This window comes from Drosophila montana, unplaced genomic scaffold (assembly GCF_035044405.1).
Source record: "Drosophila montana isolate Dmon_TW-CO22-7 unplaced genomic scaffold, ASM3504440v1 contig_3326_1, whole genome shotgun sequence".
Lineage (NCBI taxonomy): Eukaryota > Metazoa > Arthropoda > Insecta > Diptera > Drosophilidae > Drosophila > Drosophila montana.
This window is the reverse complement of record NW_026998210.1, coordinates 225001-248727: the sequence shown is the minus strand read 5'-3', so window position 1 is coordinate 248727 and position 23727 is coordinate 225001. Positions and strand designations below refer to the sequence as shown.

Genomic DNA, 23727 nt, shown 5'->3' with positions numbered 1-23727 from the left:
AGTACTTTGATCGGTAGCGATCGTGCTGGGCACGAAAACATCGATAGCAATTCGAGTGTCTCGCTTAAACTTTGCGATAGTTGAAGCGTTGCGTGGATATGCGCAAATATCTTGCTTGTTTGTAGCGAAATAAATAAACTATGAAAAGACGCAACAAACTGAATCAGGCCACGTAACATAATTTTAAATAAAACGTGTTGCCGCCTTTATTTATTTAGTGGTCACAATCATTGCGATAGATATGAATGTTACCACGCATTCGCGAAAAAATCCAAGCACGAGCAGACGATGTATCGATATGCCAAACAACTCAATGCAATTTGTGGGGCTGCCAACCTGTTACGTATTTCGCGGTGAATGGCAAAAAACAATAACATACGGTGAACCTGCAAAAGTATATTTTGTGCAAAATATAAATAAATTAAACATGGCACACGATCGGGAGGTGCTGCGCATGATATGGGAAGGTCAAATTGGCATTTGTTTTCAAGCGGACAACGAGGAAATTGTCGGCATCCGACCGGAGCCCTTCTATCTGATGGTCTCGCGCCTCAGCTACTTGCCACTGGTCACAGACAAGGTAAATTCGTATGAAAAAAACAAAGAATACTTGTTATTTATTTGCTAAAAACAGCTGCATCAACTTATGCTTACAGGTGCGCAAGTATTTCACCCGCTATATTGCTGCCGAGCACCAGGATGGCGCCGCCTGGTTCGATTTCAATGGAACGCCGTTGCGCTTGCACTTTCCAATAGGTAGCTATTGTGGGCGGCATAGTGGGCGTGGCAGCTCCTATTAAATGTCCATAATTTAATTGTGCTGCGGTTTTGTTTTTATTGTATGCACAGGTGTGCTTTACGATCTGCTGCATCCGGATGACGACAGCACACCCTGGTGCATAACGATACACTTTTCCAAATTTCCCGAGGAGACGCTCGTCAAATTAAACACAAAGTATACAAAATGCATGCACATACATTCAATATATATATATTTATATATATATATATATATCCTATCAGGAGCTAATGTGTACGCTTAACATTTCTAGGGAACTGCTGGAATCGCATTATTTGTCCTGCCTGAAGGAGGCCGATGTGCTAAAGCATCGAGGTTTGGTCATCTCTGCCATGCAAAAGAAGGATCACAATCAGCTGTGGCTCGGCCTGATTAACGACAAGTTCGATCAGTTCTGGGCGGTCAACAGACGCCTCATGGAGCCCTACAGCGATCAGGAGTCATTCAAAAATATTCCAGTGCGCTTCTATCACGATGATGTAAGTTCCCAAAACCGAATCTAACTTGAAGCATGTTCCAAATAAATATTTGGCACAGTAATTAATATATTATTTAAGTTATCTTAGAAAGAACATTGACTCAGTTTGTGCTCCCAGCTCAGATGGCGGGCTTCTTCAGCAAGAGATGTGCTAGAGCAACTGCTGCTCACCTAGGAATTCCCAGGCACAGTAGAACATTCGGCTCGCAGTGCCGCGCCTTCCCTATTGTTAGGTTCCCTTAACATTGTTATTATTAGATCGCCTGCAGGCAAATATCGCAGACAAGTTTCCTTTTTCCGAAATTCAGTTCCTAAATGAAGGTGCCACAAAAATGTTCTTTCATATCTGAAACAATCTTCAAGTGTGCACGTGTTATATTTGTTTTGCATTCTCCTGAATATACAAACCCATGTCCGTCTGGCTATTTCTATGTAAACTATTTCCTCAGTTTTTGCCATGCTCCCTTATGAGTAGCTTATTAACTTGCATAGATATAGGTGTATAGAAGCATGTCTCATTAAATCTTTGCCAATATAATAATAATATATAGGGTGCGAATGTGGAGGCATGTGAACCTCGCTGTTCTTCTACCAGCAGCCTCTCAGGCTCTCACCATAGAACTAATCTGGCACCATGGCTCTCTATGCTAGAGTCCTTTGTGACTTGTTGGGTACATTTGCTGATGGTAAAGCGATTTGATTTACATTTGTAGTTACAATTGGGATAACACTTGCTGTTAACAGGCGCAACTGGAATCTGTTAACACGCTTAATCAGGAGGCTATGGAAATGGATTACTTTCTGGTTTGGTCGTCAAGATTTATTGGTTCGTTTTCAATGATCATCCAGTACGTTGTATACGCGGGTAGAGCATTTGCTCGTCGTTGAGTTGCGCATGCAATCAGCTTCCGTAGTCCATAGCTCGGTAAAGCTTCTTGATGGGTCTCTGGCGAAAGGCCAGGGCGAAAGGCCAGGGCGAAAGGCCAGGGCGAAAGGCCATGGCGAAAAGCCATGGCGAAAAGCCAGGGCGAAAGGCCAGAGCGAAAGGCCAAGGCAAAAGATACAACCGAATCGTGTTTCCGCTAAATCCAATTTCATGCAAACCTCACCAAGACAAACTTCACGATCTCTAAACTTTGCCGGTGGTTAAAAATATGAAGTCTAGTAATGTACTTGGGATATTTTCTCCCAAAAATCTTAAGCACGATTTTTTCGATTATTCCAACAAGTTGAGATTGGGCGTAAAATAAATATTACATAAGGTAAATTGTTGAAAAACAACATTTGAACTGTGCTGGACTTTAAAACACTTTTTCCAAGCGTGCTTGATCAAGTTAACTTCGTGTTTGAATTGGGCGTTGTTGCAAAAACGCGGCCCGTGCCCAGCTCTGATTGCAAGAGTTTACAATAACTGCAAGGCGATGAGCCATATGTCTGCAAGGGTATTCAATCTTCGGCGTGCCGAAGTTAGTTTTAACCGACACGTGCTGCACTTAATCTTAAGCTAATCCGCACGCATAATGTTTATAATTATTATATGTGAATTTAAATTGTATATTCAATAGGATTTCACGTACATGCAGAAGCTAATAACGCCGCTCAACGAGGGCGGGCAAAAGAAGAATCTGGCCGACCTGATGGTCGAATTATCGACACCTGTTCGCAAAGCGGGTGAGTTGGCCATGCAACTGGATCCCTTCCAGATATTCTATAGAATATATATATATATATATATGTATATGTGTGTGTGTGTGTGTGTGTGTGTATATGGACATTAGTTGGACACGGCCGGGCGATTTGCCGGCCATCAATTAACTCGGACGCACATTTTGGGCAATGGGGCACACAAAATTGCGGCTGCGAGACGCGACGCATTCTTATACGCGGCTGCGGCATCCTGACCGGGCCCATGCCCCGTCTCGCTCGCTCGCATGCCCCGTCTCGCTCGCTCGCTCGCTCTTTGGTGTGCGGCATTCAGCTGAAAAGCGGCCAAAAAGGTGCCAGTCAGTCTGGCCCAAACGTCGGCGCGCTGACTTATTTATTTTTCTATTGAAGCGAGGCAAAGCCGCTGCCGACGTCGCTGTCGCTGTCGCTGCCGTGGCCGACGTCCCTGCGGCACTGCCAATCATTCTTCAATTCATCAATGTCAGTAACAACAACAACAACAACAACAACAACAACAAAATTGAAAAATTATTGAACAATAGCCCCGGGCCAGTACCCGGAGCGACCCAAGAGAGCCGTCCAGGGTTTGCCTGTTAGACTTTTTGGCCAAGTGTTTCTTCGGGCCATTCAGCCGCATAGACAAAACCCGATGCAAGTGTGTGTCTGCGTGTGTGTCTGTGTGTGTGTCTGTGTGTGTGTGTGTCTGTCTGTCTGTTTTCAACAAAAACTATGAAAAGAGTGTGCGTGTGGATTTTTCGTGGCAAGCGAACGTTGCAAGCGACGCCGCTGGATTCCTACGCGACCTGCGGCGCCGGCAGCAGACACAAGTGCGAGCGAGCAAGCGCATAGCTAGGCAAGGTGTGCCTGTGTGTGTGCGTGTGTGCGTGTGTGTGTGTGTGTGTTGGCCGTGTCGTGTCGCAGTGGCTTAGGTGCAATAATAGCATTGGGAATTCCATAGCTAGACAAAAGGCGGAACTAAATACCTGCGGCTGGGATTTACGAATTACCTCGTGAAGAGCTGCTGCGCGTCTCTCTGTATGTGTATGTGTGTGTGTGTGTTCAGGTGTGTGTGTGTATGTGTGCATCTCTGTACAAAAGACTCCCTCAACGGGCAACAACTGCAATCGCTTTCATTGAGAAGCCTCAAAACACTCGAATGCATCGAGTGCTCTCTCTCTCTCTCGCTGTCTCTTTTCTGCAGTCAGGCCTTAAGCCCAATCTGATGCTCATCCTCAGATCCTTATGGCAGGGTATCTGCATCTGTTTTTGCTAGAGAACAGCAGGTTGGCCAGTTTTTCTATTTTCCAGCCGGGTATTTCCCCGTCGTCCAAGGTGTGAAATTTTTATTTGCATGCTTCGCCCAAAATACTTCTGGCTAGCACATATTTCTCGTCTTCTTCTTCGTCGTCTTCTTCTTCGTCGTCTTCTTCTTCTTCATTGCTTCTTTCTTGTTTCGGTAATTCCCATTTGAAAGGTGAGAGATTTGGTCGAGAACAAAAACCGATCCTTTGCCGACCAATGGATGCCAACAATTTCTGGCCCTAACACGTATTTTCCCAAAGGTCATCCAACGTGACAGTTGCATTCGATTTTCTTGTCCTTGATGCCAGACACACACACCCGCACACACACACACACCCGCACACACACACACACAAATTCCTTTGCCAGCTCTTAAGTCTGGCTTAAAGTGGGCCAAGGGATCGGTCCAGGCACAAGTTAATTCCCGTTTAGGTCAATTGAGTGCACAAAAAAAAAACAAGGCTAAAGAATCGAATTCCAGTAGAAATCAGCTTTAATCATTCGATCAAATTTTACTGGTAGCATTTTTATTTATTATTATTATTATTATCATTATTTTTTTTCAATTTTAAATATATCTATTATTAATATTTTTTAATATTATTATTATTTTATTTTAATTGTATATCAAAATACAATTATTATTATATATTGTTATTATTATGTATTATTTTTACTCTTATAATAATTATGATTATAATTTTATTTTAATTATATAATTATTCTTTTCTTTCAATTTAAAATAAATATACTATATTATTATTAGTATTATCTTTATTATTATTTTAGGCTAAATTTCAAACCCGAAAATCCACAATTTTACTATAAAATCAGTTTTTACTTCGAATTAAAAAACATTCAAAATCTAATATTATTTTTTTTTTTTCAAAACATTTTCCTGTTTTGAAAAAACAACGTTCTCCCATTTGCAAAAAACAATAAAAATATTCTCAAATTAATCAAAAATTTTGGAGAGTATTTTGTTGCTCTTTTGTGAAATTTGGCGTACAAAATTGTTTTCAGCCAAACTGAAAAATATTAAAGAACTTCTTTCTTTAATTATTTTATGTTTTTATATTTCTATATAGTTTTTTTAAAGTCCGATTATTGTTCTCTGTAATAATAAATAAATAAAATATAATGAAAAAATAAAGAAATAACAAAAAAAAACTATTTTATTACCAAAAAAAAAAAATGCTAGAATCTGAGAAAACCGAGTTGTATGAACCGAATACCCCTCTAACATATAACTAATAATATCACAATAGTCGAAATCATTTTAAGATTTTTGAGAATCGTATAGAAAACAATTTAGTGAATATTTAAAAAAAATTCTAGATATCTTAAGGAACAAAAAAAAACTTTATTTCCGATCGATTCTTCATATTTCCTAAATGTCATACAACACGTTAAAAACTAAAAAAAAAAAAAACTCTTTGAAATTGTGCAAAGTTTCAATGAATATCAACATAAGACCTCGAGAGTGGGAGTATGTCCCCCCCCCCTGACCCACGCCCCCCTGCCCCACGCCCCCCTGTCCCACGCCCCATGCGCTGCCAGCATGAACCGAAATGCATTCAATGGACATGTTTATGCGTGTGCCAGTCCTTTCCTCAACCCTACCCCTCACCCCTAGCATTGCTGCCGCCCCCGTCCCCCTTAGACAGCCCCCTTTTGGGTCTGGCGTGAGTTGTTTATAGTTGGGTTTTGCTGTGCGCAGTGCGTTTAACATTGCTTGTAATGATGATCCGTTTAGTGTGCCCGCCCCTCAACATCCACCCACCCATTACAACACCACCACCCCCCTTCCCTCTTCGCCCCGCTAAGCTGCCAGCCGCTTGCCAATTGCAGTTTTGTGTAAAAGAAGAAAGAAACTGTTTGCCGCCGCTGCCTTTGCATCCGCATCCGCCATGAAACACCCACAAATCACATTCAAAACGTGGTCAACAACTGTCTGTGGGTGCACGGGGGTGTGGGGCACTTGCACGCACGTACGTCTAATGTGTGCATGTGCATCTGTGTGTGTGTGTGTGCGCGTATGTGTAATGCGTGCATTTTCATAGAAAATTTGTATTTAAATTGAAATGATTTTCAAATATACAATGCAGTCGTCGTGGCGGTTCAAAGTAGATGCCATTCCGAGAAATCAAAAAAACCAAGCAGCTAAAGGCGGCCCGAGAATCTAAGACGCGTCAAAAATAAAGAAAACGCATTTCTTTGCGACTGCGCTGCTGCGCCGCTGCCACTGCTGTCTACTTTTTTTTTTTTGCTTTGGTTTTTTGTTGTTCGTTGTTGTTGCTGTTGCTTTTTTGTTTTTTTTTTTTGTGCAGTGTGCGCGGCGGCAGGGGGAGCGGTTAGCGGGAGCCCGTAGCACAGGCGCTTTCATGATTTGCCGCCGGCTGTGAGTGGCGGATCTGGCGTTCACCGGAAAGCAGCGTCAGCGTCGGCGTTGGCGGCGGCGTTTTGGCTTTTTGAATGCGCACACACACGCACACACACACACATACGGACGGCAGCCAATTGCTCTCCCTCTCTGTCGCTCTCTCTCTCTCACTCGCTCTCTCTATCTAGCTTAACGCTCTCCCAATTTGTGTGCGTACGTGCGTGCCAGCTTGCATTAGTGTTGGTGCTATATTTGCGCTTGTATTTGTGTAGGCTGCTCTCGAATGTGTGAAAAGGAAGTTCTGAGATATCACCTCCGCTTATTTGTATTTACACCTCCACCTCCGCGGGCAACTTCAACTCCACCTTGCCCGACGGAAATCGCACCTCACGCTAACAGCCAGCGCTTGTGTATTTATCACATTGCCCCGTCGCCCCGTCGCTGCTGCTGCTGCTGCTGCTGCTGCACCATATCTTTTATGGTCAGCAGATTCGGCGGCTGCTGCTGCCTCTCTTTGCTGTTGTTGTTGTTGTTATTGTTATTGTAGCTGTTGCTGCTGCTTGTTGCTGTGTTGCATTTGCCACCTTTGCATTTGCTTAGTTCCATTTCGACACATTTTCGTTTGCATTTCGTCAATCAGACAAACAATGCACAATGCAATCAGGACGACCCTCGCCCTCACCATCATTTGCTCTTTGTGTGTGTGTGTATGTATGTGTGATGCACGTGTGACTGTGTGTTTGTTTGACAATTGTGTGCGCCACGCCCTGGCATTTTGGGTGGGCTTCGTGGCCAGGCAGCTGCAAAAAAAAAAAAACAAAAAAAGAAACTCAAGCAACAAGTTGGTCCTTTGAATTCATTTTGTGGCTCACAAATGAAATCCGCTTAAAAATTTGACGTTTTTTCCATTGGAACAGTGCACACACACACACACGCACACATACACAAAGTGCCTGGAAGCTTGCTACCCGCAGCTGCTTTAAGCTCTCTCTCTCTCTTTCTCTCTCTCGCACGCGCTCTCTTGCCATTAAGCCGGGCTTTTGTCTTTTCAGTTTCTCTTCGCTACTTTTGCTCTTCGTTAATTTTCACACTGTTTAATTATTTGTAACTGTTTACATTAGCGGCTTACAGCGGCCACGTCCGAAAAATGTTTTCAATCAATTTGATCCCATCGCATGTTGATCATGTCTTTGCCTGTGTATACATACATACATACATACATACATACATATGTATATCCAGCCAGTAGTCCCCTCGCTCTCGCTCTCTCTCTTTCTCGTTCACCTCCATTTCCTGTGCTACATTTTGTTTATGTATTTTTTGGCGCAATCTGCCGAAAAAAAATTTCGCCCAGTCAACAGCTTTCATGAACTTTCGCAAGGGTATGTTCACATCGTGGCGACATTTGTAACACATTAATGAAAACATTTCGGACTAATAACCTGATGTGTCGTCGAATACCCGGCAGAATGTTGCTTATGTTGAGCTTATTATGCTGCACAAGTGTTGTGTTATCGGTTAGGGTATCTCAGCGTTGGCAATTCTCTAAGCAAACTCATCTTTGTGGCTGTCAACTTTGTTTCTCCATCAAAACAAACGGACTGCAATGCGCAGGAATTCGATGGCGTAGGAGAACTCGAACAGCAATAACAACAACAAGCACTGCGACAATAACAAACAACAACAACAGCAGCAACAACAACAGCACGGAGAAGTGAAAAACCATAAGGCAGAGTAAAAAGCAATTGATTAGCACTTTTTAATGGCGTCACTGAACTGCGAAATGAAAATATGCAATCGATATATGTACATATCTTTCGAGTGGCGACCGGAACTGCCGCATGTGGCCCGATCGGGAGTTACCGACTAGGAGATACCCTAAACGCAGCGCCAAGCTGCAGTTTCAAGTTCTTTCTATACATACACACACACACATACATACTCTTCTGCCTCTTCTTGCTGCCGCTCTCTATGTATGGAAAATACATTCTTGATTAACTTCGGCCTTTATAGGCCGATCCTTTTGATATTTTCATGGCTTGAGGTGTGTTAATACAAAAGCGCAAAATGTTTGTTCGCTCAATTTCAAAGGGATCGGGCAGAGCTATCCATGTATTTTTTTTTTGTTCTATTTTTACCATACGAAAACCTACCAAGATCGATAAATATCGATATTATACAATCGGATGTTGCGAGAGTTCAAGGCTAGATTCACGCAGATTGTATTCCTTATCAAGTATGTGATTAAATACTTAATGTGAGTATTATACTTTGCCTGTTACAAACATGTGCTCGTGTTCAGTATACCCCATTTAAGAAACAAATACAGAAAGTATTTACCGTGTGACCGAATATTCTTGACTTGCCACAAAATTCGATCATTCTTAAATCGCAAATCATTGTCTAGATCGGGCTAAGGGTAAAGATATATAAGATATATGATCTATAGAGCGCCTTGCGGTAGTTCCATCAAGCTCTCGTAGAATCCTCTGCAAAGCTATAAAATACAGATAGCTGGAGCTCCAATCTAAAGATCTGGTAGGTAGTCGATCCAGCCCAAGTATTTATTATTTTCACATAGAACCCAACTGAGAAACTTAACAATCAATTAGATCGAGAACTATTAAAATCTACATTCAGACAGATAGAGGGAGAGCGAGCGAGAGAGAGAGAGAGAGAGTGAAACGTTTGATATTGCATGGCTATATTGTTGGATTTTATTGGTTTATAGAGCACAATCTATGAAATTATTATGATGATTGACTTTCTTATCAGATATACGTACGTACGTACAACATTCGCGCTGCAATCGTTTATTTTTAGGCGTGAGCTATGCGCCTCCAACACTCCACGACGAGGGGCAGAAGCAACAGCAACAACAACAACAACGAGCAACAGTTGCTGTCGTTTAGTCAATTGTGACTCAGTTGTTGTTGTTGTTGTTGTTATAACCCGAACCGATTGAAATTGGTTAGAAAGGGTATAACGTTTTGTGTGCAAATGAAAGTAGATGTTATATCCCAAAATCCCATAAATTATATATACATATATACTCTTGATTAGGCCGGAGCTGCGTCGATGTAGGCTATCCAATCTCAGGAACTACAAAAGCTAGAGACTCGATTTGATATATATATATACATAATATTATATAGATTCTCATTTTGATGTGTTTCTCCTTCCACATCTCCCTTTTGCAGCATATACCGATTATATAGATATTATGCTATTATCTTTACTTACTCCGCACTTTCTCCACACTTTTCTGTTTCTCGTAGAAGCTCTGAAAATTTCATGTAGATCGGACAATAAGCACCGAAGTTACTCAAGGCTGCATTTCCCATATATATGGAATGGGGCGAAGCGAAGAAGAAGCACAGCCGCATGCGTGTGTATATATGTGCGCCTCTGTGTGTGTGTGTGTGTGTGTGTGTGTCTAGAAGAATGTTTGAATTTTAGCTTAGCGCTGGGTATCTCCTAGTCGGTCACTCCCTGCTAGAGCACGCCTACCCGTATTTGTTGTTGTTGTTGTTGATAATAAGACTGTTTGGCGCCATTCTCTCTCTGCAGTCGAGGCGCTCGCCATGTTCTCAATGTTTTTCATTTTAATTAGTATTATTATTGTTCTTGTTGTTGTGCTTTTTATTGCCTTTATTAGCTGTTGTTGCTGTTGCTGCTGTTGTCGCCAATCACGTGTCGCTGGGGTCATAAATGCTGCGAGTTCTCTCTATATACATATGTACATATATAGATGTGCGCGTGTGTGCGTGTGTGTGTGTGTGTGTGTATGCCACTCGGAAAGTCGGCAATGTGTGTGGGAAATGTTGAGAGTTCATGTTGCCAGTTGCCATAATCTGTAACGGCAAACTATCCAAAATTTGGCATTTACCGCAATCGATCGAGAAATTAGAATCAAACAAAGTTGCTGGCCTTCAATATATAATTCGCATAATATTCCAATTTTCCCAGTTCAGTTGCCATAAATCTATATTCGCATAAATCTATATTCCATTTTTTCCAGTTTAAAAACTGTATTATATAGATCTATAGGTTAAAAATCTATTATATATTGAAGTGAATATAGTTCTGATAGTATTCCAATTTCCCCAATTCAATATACTATATCATATAGATCTATGGATCTATAGATCTATGTTATTCTCATAATATGCCAATTTCCACAGTTCAAGTACATTGTCTTATGGGTCAATAGATCTACATAATTCTCAAAATACTACCAGTTCAGTTTCCATAATATTCCAATTTTTCCAGTTTAAAAACTGTATTATATAGATCTATAGGTTAAAAATCTATTATATATTGAAACGAAACACTTGCATTAAATGAATATAGTTCTGATAGTATTTCAATATACTATATCATTTAGATCTATGGATCTATAGATCTATGTAATTCTCATAATATTCCAATATTCCCAGTTCAATTACCATATCATATGGGTCTATAGACCCAAATTGGACCCAAATAGTTGCATGACTTAGATAAATTTCGAATAATATGCCAAATTCCAAAGTTCAATTACTATATTATATAGATGTATAGGTCTAACGATCTATATTGGAACCAACTAGCTGCATGGCTTCAATATAATACTCATAATATTCCAATTTCCCCAACTGTATCAGCTTCTCCAAGCTACGTCTCTTCTTACTTATATTGATTGTATTGAAATGAGAAATAAATTTTCGATTATATGAAATTACCTTTTAGATAAATAAAATAGAGTATACGAATAATAATTGCAGAATTCTCGAATATCGGAATCATGAATTCAGACAAATTCTCGTCTATTATAATCAAGAATTCAAAAGGAATTGGAGATCATGTTATGTGGTCTATATTCTTTTTATTGCTAGAAGATACTGCTAAAATGAACAAATTCAAGATGTTTTCTTTTATAAGCACTTTTTTATCGAAGTTTTCTCGACGTCTACTTCAAATATCGCAAAGTCATGGATCCTAAGTAATTGTGATATTTCTTTAACTCTTGTTCTTTAGACTTCTGTTCTTCTGTTCTCCGAAAGTGCTTTTAAATTGTTACCCGTTCTCAATTTGTATTCGTTAGTCATATATATCATATACATATGTATATCATGTATATCGTATTTATTACGCAGCATACTATCCGCACATTACTCGGAATCTACAGCATCTATCATCTAGCCCCTAACTCAAGCTCCTGCTCGATCTTGGGCCGGCTTCACTTGACACACATTCGACTAACTATATATATATATATACTATATATATTTATATATGTATATTTGTGTGCGTGCGCGCATAGCTCATATATCATCATCATTGGTGGATCAGCGACATTTCCATCATCATTCGGGGGCAATTGGCGGGTGGGCGGACCTTTTATAAATCGGAATCAGAAATGGAATCGTATCGTGCATTTAATACGTATGCGTCCTACTTGAACCCGGGCCCGTTGCACAAATCTTATCTCTGGTCACACTCACTCGCTCAATCGCCCGCTTCCCACTGTACGTAATCAGGCATTATCAGAGCTACACACACTATACATATACATATATATAAATATATATATATATATGTATATATATATTGAGTGCGATATGGTGTATGTGTGTGCCACTTATTTGCTTGTGCATATATGTATATTGTATATTGTATGAGCATGCTTTTATACCCTGTAGCGTAGAAGTGGCGGGCATAATAGGGTTGAGCCGATGCCTGACCGATTACTGGACCAGCTCTATCTGCTCTATCTGTATCTTGACTTGAGACATACCTTGGATATTTGGTATGCATGCGTTGCTCCGATCGAGTTACTTGAGGTGTATTTTATCGCCAGTTCATTATTATCATCTGATTTCTCACATATTCTTGATTCAAAATTCTGTAGAAGTCTTTGAATTGGCAATATTTTTTGCTGCCGGAGTGCGACCTTGCCGTTTGGGTTGTGAGAATCGTAACGATCTTCTGGACTCTCTCATATGATAACGGGCGGGTTTTGGTCATCAAAATGACGTTGTTTAACACTGTTCTTTCTAGGGTTCCGTGCGTTCGCTTAACAAGGCGGCACAAGAGAAGGGAGAAGTTACTTACCGATCGCACTTACCCAATTGATCATGAATAGTTTTTATTTGGGACTTAACTCGAGTTGCTCTCTCTCTCTCGCTCGCTCTGCAATGGACTCTTTGAGAATCGCAGAGAGGAGGCGATCTTACGATAGTCGGAATGTTGCTGGGGCCACACAATTCGACGATCGTGGCACACTGTACGGCGGCAATCTATAATTATAATATACCTAGCTATAATTATAAATGACGAAAGTCAACCCAATGATCGGGCCACTTCAGATTGTTGTCGTTGTTGTTGTTGTTGTTGTTGTTGTTGCTTATCGATTAACGGTTACCGAAAGTCTTTGGCCCATGTGGCCGATAATGTGTGCCGTGATTTATATGGCAATCAGATGGCAGGAAATACTCATATATAGGCTATATATAGTCGCAGATTAAGCCAGGTGGGCGCCAATGCCGATTATAAGCTTAAAGTGTTTATCGCCCATCGATAAATCAGCCTGTTCTCCAAGCATATCGATAACCGGACAACTGGGGGAAATCGATAAATGCAGCTGCTAGAATTGGTTAATATGTCGAAACTACAAAGAATTATGAATGTTGATTGGTTAATAGAGTAGAAATAAGTATACTAATTTAGGAATAAGTATATCGAATTGTATCACAGTCTTCAATTCATAATCCTGGCTCTCTTTCGTCTATTTTCAATCAATCTGCATCAGTTGGCTTTCGCACCCATGGAATCGAACTGCACGAGGAGACGCAGCTGCAATGGATGTCCGAGCATTTGAGCTATCCCGACAACTTTCTGCATTTATCGGTCGACTATGAGAACGTATAAGAGCTCACACTGAGCGATGCCATGCTTTATTCCAGGGCCGATCTATACACGGATCGATATACACTTATCGATAACAATAGCCTCTAATTTATTCATTAAGTTCAATGTACAATACATATTTATGCAATAATATTTATATAGATATATATACATATATATATGTATCTAGCTTGATTTTATACTAGCTTTTATACTACGTAACGCAAATAGATTGGCACGTCAATTCATCGATCATTTCGATTCGTACTATTTACTCTCGCATTATTTCTCTCCGACAAACAGTTCGTGCCAAGCTATTTATAAGTCCCCTCAACGGCCCCTAAGCTCGAACGGGCCCCAAGCCCCAAGCACAACGTGGCGAGAATCGTGCCATAAATGGTTATCAATTTCAAAGGAAAAGCCACACGCAAAACTACGCCACGAATACGTAATACCCTAAGTTGAAGATCTTGAAACAAATCGAGTGGAATACCTTTTTTCGGATACCCAATAATAAGTATAATGACAATAAGGAAAGGCATTTCGCTGGTAGGATTTGTGTGTAAAAAAAGAGGGTAAGTTAACATCTGAAAATATATTGAAATTTTGTATAGTAAGTACTTTAATGTGATAAGAAAAAACTAGATGGATTCTCGTCTGGCAGCCATGAAATATAATCTCTTGATCGTTAACTATTTGATCTTGTTAATAGATCTTTATAGTTATTATTCAGGGATAAATTATATTATATCATTATAGATGTTATATTATTCAGGGATAGTTGATATTAGATCATCATAATTATTATATTATTCAATTAACTATATTAATTCGAACTAAAAATCGGTCGAAATATAATTCTCTTTGAGGATCTAGTTCTCAAAAGCTGTGCTTTTGAGCATGTAGACTATTTGACTTTGATCTAAAATGAAAATCAAACTGAAATAATTTGCTGGCAGCAAATCCTTTTGGATCTTATCCTCCCTCGACAGATCCTTCATTATTATTGCATTATTATATAGTCAACCAAAATTTTTCAAATTTATAGATAAGATATATATAGATATGTATATCTAAAAAAAAAGTAAAATAGAAGCTATAAAGAATATGATTAAAATATAGTATATATATCCATCTATTATTTATCTATCTTTTAATTAGTTTCTATATAGCTTCTATTCTATAATTTTTTCTTTTCAGCTATTATATATATAAATATATACATAGTAGTATATATATAAGACGAATTAATTAAAAGAAAACAAGAGGTTCTGTTCGGGAGCTCCCGACTAGTGGATACCCTGAACCCTCTTCCTCTTCCGACAGGCGATAGCTATAAAATGAAAGATACTTGATATATATATACTATTCTAGAAGCTACATGTCAAGATTGGTGATTTTAGCTCATGTTATTTGCCCAAAACTGCTCAAAAAACAGGATTTCGATATCGATTTTTATCGATAACTTGGAAACGGGGCAAGTTATCGAATATCGGAAACAAACTCGATCTGCGCGGGCACTAGGAGGACCTACAGCTAAGGTCAAGTCTCTAGCTCTTATACGTTCCGAGATCCTTGCGTTCATACATACGGACAGACAGACGGACGGACATGGCTAGATCGACTCGGCTATTGATGCTGATAAAGAATATATACGCTTTATGGGGTCGGAGATGCTTCCTTCTGCCTGTTACATACATTTGCACAAAATCAATATACCCTTTTTACCCATTTTCAATGGGTTCAGGGTATAAAAACACTTTTCAAGCATAGAATACACTTGAGAACAACTTCCTGTCGAAACATTGCCAAACATGAGCATAAGCACATCATAGCCCACCCTGGCCATTTCAAATTTAGCACAGGGTATACGAAAAAAGTACAACAGAATCGTACCATTTGGCTGGGTTCATTGATTAGAACACTCGCGATTTTTATCCGCTGTCAAGATAACGGCGACCTTACACAATATTTCAACCAGCTCCAGATACTATATACAAATATATATTTTATTTATTTAATTTTTGTTTTTTTTTGTGTCTTTGTTGATTTTCCTTTTACTTTTTGTTCAGTTTTTGTTTTCATTAATTATTTGAAGAGCATCGATTTAAAAAATATGTCACAGAGCGCTCGGCTCACAAGAAATTAGTGAACGCCACTTGAGAATGATTAATACGATTATGATTATATATACATGTATATATATATATATATATATATATGTATATTCGATTATCATTATTTATCTAGGTCGTTAGGGGAAATGGAATAGAGGTTCGATCTAACGAAAAGAAAAAGAAGCGCAAATTCTTGAGAATTTATTGCTTGGACTCACAAATCGTTTATGACAAACCACTTAATGTTCAGATATGGACATTATCGCCACATTGATGGATCTGTGCGATCGGGTTTTGCATGCTCCCAGACACACACACACACATATATGTATATACTTATATATATGAATGGATCGAAGTGCGTTCGGGCATTCAGACATCGATGGAGCATATATTTGTCCGTTTGGTCATTGATCGATCCGCTCACTTTGCTCTGTCCAAATAGGCCCGGACACAGCCAGTTGATCAGCGGGAGACACACTCAAGTGGAACCAATAACTCTTATACCATACAACGCACAATAAACAATCGATTTATTTGCCAATTACCATGAGCCGGGCCATGCATCATCCGCGAAACGATCCTCGTCGAGTGCTGATCACTCTGCCCGATAGCGACAAGTGCATATCTTTATCTATAAATATATAGTATATATATAAATATATAACTGAATCATCGGCTATGTGTGCGGTTAGGGTAGCATGGCCTAAGATATCGATCACTGCTCTTGTTCAACTGATCACTGATCCTCTTGAATACTGATCACAGATCTTCTGATATTTCAATTTTACAAATGAGGCAAGTAATTCTCAATCAGCTGATCACTGATCCTTTTCAATAAGGAAATTAACATATGACAAAAGCAATTTGCCTTCAACTGATCACTGATACTGATCACACTGATCACTGATCACACTGATCACTGATCCTCACGCTCCTTTGCTGATATCTGTTCCATAAGAATTAACATTGTTAATTTTATTCAGCTTATCCTCTTTAAAACTGATCACAGATCCTCTCTAATTATCATCAGATTATTCACTATTGGAATAAGGAAAAGTAATACCCATTAAGTTTATCAGTGATCCTCTTTGATACTGATCAGCCGATCACTGATCCTTTATAATATTGATGAGCTAATCACTGATCCTTTTCAATAAGGATCCTCTGTTTTAAATTAACAGGTAATTTGCTTTCAGCTGATCACTGAAGCTCTTTAATACTGATCACTGATTCTCCCTAATAATAATCTGAATTTCAGTTTTACATATGACATAAGCAATACTCATTCAGCTTATCATTGAAACTCTATATTATTGATCACTGATCCTCCCGCTCTTTTCTGATAATTATTTTATGGTAGTAAAGAAACGTGCTTCTCATTTAACTGATCACTGATCCTCTCTAATTTTGTGATATACTATATATTTTTCACATATGACATGTAGTTCTCATTCAGCTGATCAGTGATCCTCTATAATACTGATCACTGATCCCCTTTGATATTGATCACTGATCTTCTATAATACTGATCACTGATCATCGCCAAGTGTCTGATATTGACTTTTTACAAAACTACATGAAAATTTTCACAGTAACTGGAACAATCAATTCATTTGTTGATCACTGATCACATTATTAATACTTCACTGATCATGAATACTTCATGGACAATGGTTCTAGACAATTTAAGAACATTTATGTCAGTTAAAAATGATGGCTACTGATACAAGTTCTATAAATCGGGATCACTGATAACATGTCCACTATAAAGCCTGTGAATTTACTAAGAAAATATAACTCAAGATGAACCGAGCATGCTAGAACTTAGGACTGAACATTGTTTTCCAGAGCCCAATTATATCATATGATGAAATACTTATATCATGTTCTTCCCACAATACTACTTATTATACTCTAGGCAAAAATTGTTATCGTATTTTGAATACTGAGAGTTCCGCTCGTGAAGGTGAAAGATTGGTGGAAAAGAATCGCGCGTAGCATGCTCGACTCTTATTCGCTCAGTTAAAGATGTATTTGAGAAAATGAATCTTTCGCACTTTAGAAAAGATCAAATAATCGATAGCTTGCTGCGTTTCCGCCCGTTTCCGTTTCCACTCGTTTATCGTTCCACCCGTTTCCAGTTTCACTCGTTTCCTATTCCAGCCGCTTCGGTGAAAAGCTGATAATAAACAATATATATATGTATGGGGCAGAGGGAAGAAGTTTACGAATAGGGATGCAATTGATCCCCGTAGCCTTCCCCAGCCTCTACAAGTGCACCGAGAGGGTTACAGTCAAGCATGGGCAACCGAGCAAAGCCGGGCAATGCCCACTAGTAATATATATTTGTTTAAAAATGAAAATAAACTAATATACGCAAATTATAGTCGTGTGCATAATATCAATGACCTTGCCAAATGCACTCAGGTGTGCTTTTGCACCCCTTAGCAGAACCTACCCCATCATCCCGCCCCCTCGCCCTCCCTCCTCCCGCTAGACTTGGCTGTTTGTTAACTTTGTAATTGGCTGCATTTGATGCAAGTGCAACAAAATGAAAGAAAAACAGAAAGAAAGGCAAATCAACGCTCGCCCGGCAATGCACATGATCAACGCGGTGCAGCAGCTGAGGGGCGGACGCGGGGGCGGGGCGGGACGGGGTCGGGTCGGTGCGAGACGTTTTGTCATTTGGTGGTTGTGTTGTCTTGCGCCAATGTTTGTCACGTGGCATCACAAAAGTCACAAGAAATTTGCTGCTCAGCAACACGAAATAAATCAAAGAAATTCATCGCGTGTGTGTGTGTGTGTGCGGGGTAGGGGGGGGGGGGGGTGTGTGGTCATAGGTGTAATGAATTTAGATGCTGCCCAGATTTGAAAGCAAACACAGCCAGGCCAATAGTCACAGGTGTAGCGTGTGCATGTGTGCATGTGTGCGAGTGTGAGTGTGTTGCCCTATCGCCAGGAAGATAACTTGGCGATAGGCAAGACATGGCCATACACACAATTCAAGTCTCTTGTCGTGCATACACACACAGGTTTCGTGAGTATCGCAAATGTATCTGCCAGGCGATACATTTTCGCAGCCTCCAGGGTAGCTCCAGCTCCAGCTTTCGCCTGTTGGAAAAATCGAAGCGTAGCTGTGACATTCCATCTGCCGCTCGTCGGCAGCAGCTGTTTTTCGCAATTGTATCGCCCTGGCGATATCAATTCTGGCCAACTAAAATTGGCAAAAGCATTTACTTTTACTTCGCAATTTTAACTGCCAGGCAATACTTATTGTCTGAATGCTAGTTAGCAGGTGCGACCAAAAATATGTTCGCTGATTCAAACCCATTTGCCGTCCTCTTAAACTGATTGGGTTCGCCTTAGCTTGAGGCGGGGTTTCAGGGCGGAAAAGATGGCAAAGATATGTTGAACTCGAACCGCTGTGGTTCAAATGCGTTTGCAGTTAAGAAAGCGATAAATGCGCGATAGAAGAAATAATGAAAGAAGCTTTATCGCGGCGAATACAAGTTCTTAGCTGCCGTCAAATAAAGGATGTGTGTGTGTGTGTGCGTGTGTGTGTGTGAGTGCAATCGTAGGGCATTTGTTGGTCGCTTTTGACGAAACTTCTTGCACGTCGAAACATTCTTTGGCAGCAATCACAACAACACACACACACAGCTAGTTAAAGTGTGCGTGTGTGTGTGCTATGCAAAAATATCAACTATGCACAATGAGTGACTGCCGCATTGAACGTCGCGCTCGCCCCCTCCCGTCACGCCACGCCCGTTGACGTGCAGATCGCAGCGAGTCAGTCGCAGTGGCAGCGACGTCGGCGTCGACGTCGACGGCAGCTCGGGCTCCTGATTGGCGCACACATTGGCAAACGAGAGCACTTTATTTTTAAACGTTTTAAAAATACAAGCATTATAGAATTTAGCGGCTTAGTCATAGCGCGATAACCGAAAAAAATAGAGAAGAAGAAGACAAAAAACTGAATATAAAAAAAAAAAAAAAAACAAACAAAAAATATGCCATGCGAATTGACCAGAACTGAGACACAGAACCACAACCAGAAGCAAAGCGAACTGAAACGAAACGAAACGAAACAACGGAACAGTCAACTAAAAGGAAAACTAAACACGCACACACACGCACACGCACACACACGCACACGCACACACGATGAGCTGGCCAAAATGACACACGCAATAATCACAAGATCACAAGATCAGAGCAACAGATCCATCATAGCTAGATAGATAGATAGATAGATAGATAGATAGTTAGATAGGTAGATAGATAGATAGATATATAGATAGATAGATAGATAGATAGATAGATAGATAGATAGATAGATAGATAGATAGATAGATAGATAAATAGATAGGTAGATAGATAGATAGATAGATAGATAGATAGATAGATAGATAGATAGATAGATAGATAGGTAGATAGATAGGTGGATAGATAGATAGATAGATAGGTGGATAGATAGATAGATAGATAGATAGGTAGATAGATAGGTAGATAGATAGATAGATAGGTAGGTGGATAGATAGATAGATAGATAGGTAGATAGATAGGAGGATAGATAGATAGATAGATAGAATGGTAGATAGATAGGTGAATAGATAAATTCCACAGCCAAAGCCAAAAAGCTTTACTTGGGGGGAAAACAAATAGAACGAAGCAGAAAGCAGACACGAGGAGGGCTACGAGGAGGGTTACGAGGAGGTTTACGAGGAGGTTTATGTGGAGGGTTACGTGGAGGGGCACCAAGCGGTAGCTGACAAATATCAATAGATCAGAAGATCATAAAACAATGCTATCCACGACACGCCGATGATGAAATACTCTTGTCGAATTATGGCTAAGGAATGCAGCGATTGTTCCCAGAACAGACGCATGATATAATACGACGATTCGATATGACTTTGCAGATATGTTTTATATATATGTATATAGTTATAGTAGAACTATGTCCGATCAATTCTAAAGCAGACACATGAGATGCCGATCTTATACGACTTTGCACATTTCTGCAATATATATATACGCTTGTTGAATTGTTCCTATAGCAGCTATATCAGATAATATTACGATTTGATATGACTTTATAGCTATACTTGATATATATACGCTTGTAGAATTATGGCTATGAAGTGCTCCGACTTTTCCTATAGCATCCATATCGTGTAATAGCACGATTTGATATGACTTTGCAGATTTGTTTTATATATATATAACCCTAGTAGAATTATGTCCTGGAACTGCATTGATCAATCCTAGAGCAGCCATATGATATCCCGATTTCACACATATATATATATATAGTCGAAGATATCTTGAACAAAGTTCTTCATACATGAATTTTACTTTCAGCCGACCATTCCTATGGTAACTATATTATATAGTTGTTCGATCCGGCTATAGAAGGACGTTAGGGTCGAATGTCAACGCAGCTGTTGATTATGATCAAGAATATAAATATATATAGGAGCTTTTGGCATTAAAGACGTATTCTCTTATGCGTCACACGATGGATGATAAAACTATAATAAACCTAAACAAGGCTATCAGAAGTTCGCGAACCGGGCGAATAATTTTCGGTCTAATATGAAATCAAAATTTCTCAGAAGAATAACCTCTATCTCATTTAAGCAACGATCCAAAGGTAAAGTATATTCTCGATCAGTGTGAACAGAAAGAAGATCTTATGCCTAAGAAATATGTTATATTCCGCTGATATCTTGACCAAACTTTCCAGTTACGATTTTCTTTAGATCTTTTTCTCATTTCATGTAACTTGATTTCATATTTAGAGTCTTTTCTTGCAAACTTGTTCTTTTGGCTTGCATACGAACGATAGATCAAAACTAGACTAGACTAGATCGTGTGTACATATCCTATTTGTGACCAAACGTAAGGACGTACCAAATTTTGTAGCTCCAGTTCTACTAGGCACTCAGTTTTTATGGCCAGCTGATCGGGTTTTCGCATTTCTATTTGCTGGTTAGATTGTATAACGGAAAGAAAACAAAATTAAAATGTGTAGCACTCGCCGCGATCTGTTTGATCTGATCACATAATACCTGTTGAGTAGCGTGATCGGCGCGATCAGCCGATTGGCAATTGCATAAGGGCCAAGCGAGCTGTTGACTTGTTGTACGAGTGCCAAATGATTAACGGGGCCCCGCCGCACACTGTCCAACAAAATGGCCGAACTGCATTCGAGAACGTTTACGAACAACTGCAAAAGGCAATGTTGAAAACACAAAACAAACAAATAACCGTTAAAAGTGCTCGCGAAGTTGCGACTGGTAGATACCCTAAAGACTGCAGCTTCTTCTTTCCTTAGCACCAGACTGTGGCAAATGTGCTCTCAATTAACTCGGCTGTTTCTACTCTGATCCTTATGAGAATTTCTAAAAATGTGGAATGGAGGAAGTTATCCAAAAAGTGAAACATTTCCCTTCGGTATATACTAAACGTGAATATGCCTAGCTAGTAGGGTGCATCTAGCTCTTGTAGTTCTCGAGCTACGCTTGAGCAATCATATCTCCAAATCGATATTTATCGATATCATGAAAAGGAGTTTAGATAAAAACTCATTCGTTTCAAGTCTCTGAAGTATCCGAGTTTAAATCCGCTTATCTAGCTCTGATAATTCTTGAGTTACGCCCATAAAACCATGGCTCAAAATCGATATTTATCGATAACATGAAAATGGGATCATTTCAACTTTTGAAGCCTCTAGTTCTCGTAGTTTACACGTTCGAAACAGCTTATCAAACTCTTGTCATTCTCGATTTATGCTAAAAGAACCAAATCTTAAAATCGATTTTTATCGATAGCAAGAAAATAGGATTCAGATTCAAACTGTTCGTTTCAAGTCTAAAGCTATCGTTGTTTCCGAGTTTGAGGAAGGTTTTTTAGCTCGTATAATCATCGAGCTATGCCTAAAATATCATATCTCAATATCGATATTTATCGATAGCTTGAAAATGGGCTTAGATGTGAACTTCTGCGCATGGTATATAGGTTTTAACTATCAAGCCTCTAGCTTTCGTAATTTTCGAGTTGCAACGGGCTTACCTAGCTCTGATAATCCTCGAGTTGTGCCTATAAAACGATAACTCTATATCGATATTTATCGATAGCATGAAAATGGGCTTAGATGTGAACTTGTGCGCATGGTATATAGAGTTTGGCTTCCAATCCCTTTAGCTTTTGTAGTTTTCGAGATCGCGTCTGAACAAACCAATATACCCCTTTAGGCTCATTTTGAGGGGTAAGTGCAAAAAAAAAAACAGTGCGATTTTCATGTTAATTGAATAAATTTTTTATTTCTTGTACAGTTTTTCTTTTGTATTTTTTTTTTGTATATTTTTTATTAAATTTTTTTCTTTCAATATATAAAAATACTGTTTTAAATATACATATACATATGTATATATATAAATATCTGCACATATATATTCGGGGGCATATATATATATATACATATGTATATATGTATCTGTAAAGTTTTGCTTGCAAATCGTTTGCACGAAGAAAAAAAAAACATCTCTTGTATATAAATATATTGTATATATGTATATTGTGTATAGATATAATTGTTGTTGGTGTTCTTGTAAATATACTATATAATATATATGTATATATATATATATATGTATATATGTATATCTGTATAGCTATATATATATAATTCTTTATATGCGATCAGCAGTTTTTAACAATTTATTAAAATTTTGTTTTTTCATATCACAAGAATTTTCAATTTCCCCAAAAAAAAAAAAAAAAAAAAACATTATGTGTGTGTGTATAATTAATTGCTATAACTAGTTTATACGATTAAATGATTTAGGCATAAATTTACGAGCTAAATATATGTATATAAAAAGAATTACACATTTGATTAGTTCCCGTTTGTTAACTCAATTCAGTGGGCTGGCCACGCCCACTTTGCTGTAATATATATATATATATATATATATTTTTAGCCATGACAACAAATTCATGTGTGTGTGTGTGTGTGTGTGGGTTGTTTTTGTTTTTAAAGCTTTCTCTTACAATCGTTAGAATTTCGTTTGTTTTTATTTAC

The 23727-nt window shown here is 39.1% G+C and overlaps 1 protein-coding gene across 1 annotated transcript; it reads left to right on the top strand.

Annotated features, from left to right (window-relative positions):
• The first annotated feature begins 347 nt into the window (after positions 1-347).
• Atg5 (autophagy protein 5) lies at positions 348-13775 on the top strand. The gene is made up of 6 exons (XM_064691125.1): positions 348-580; positions 657-756; positions 850-955; positions 1053-1278; positions 2843-2948; positions 13421-13775. Exons 1-6 carry the CDS (start codon positions 428-430, stop codon positions 13537-13539), a joined length of 810 nt encoding a protein of 269 aa, XP_064547195.1. The 5' UTR covers positions 348-427; the 3' UTR covers positions 13540-13775.
• Positions 13776-23727: the final 9952 nt, after the last annotated feature.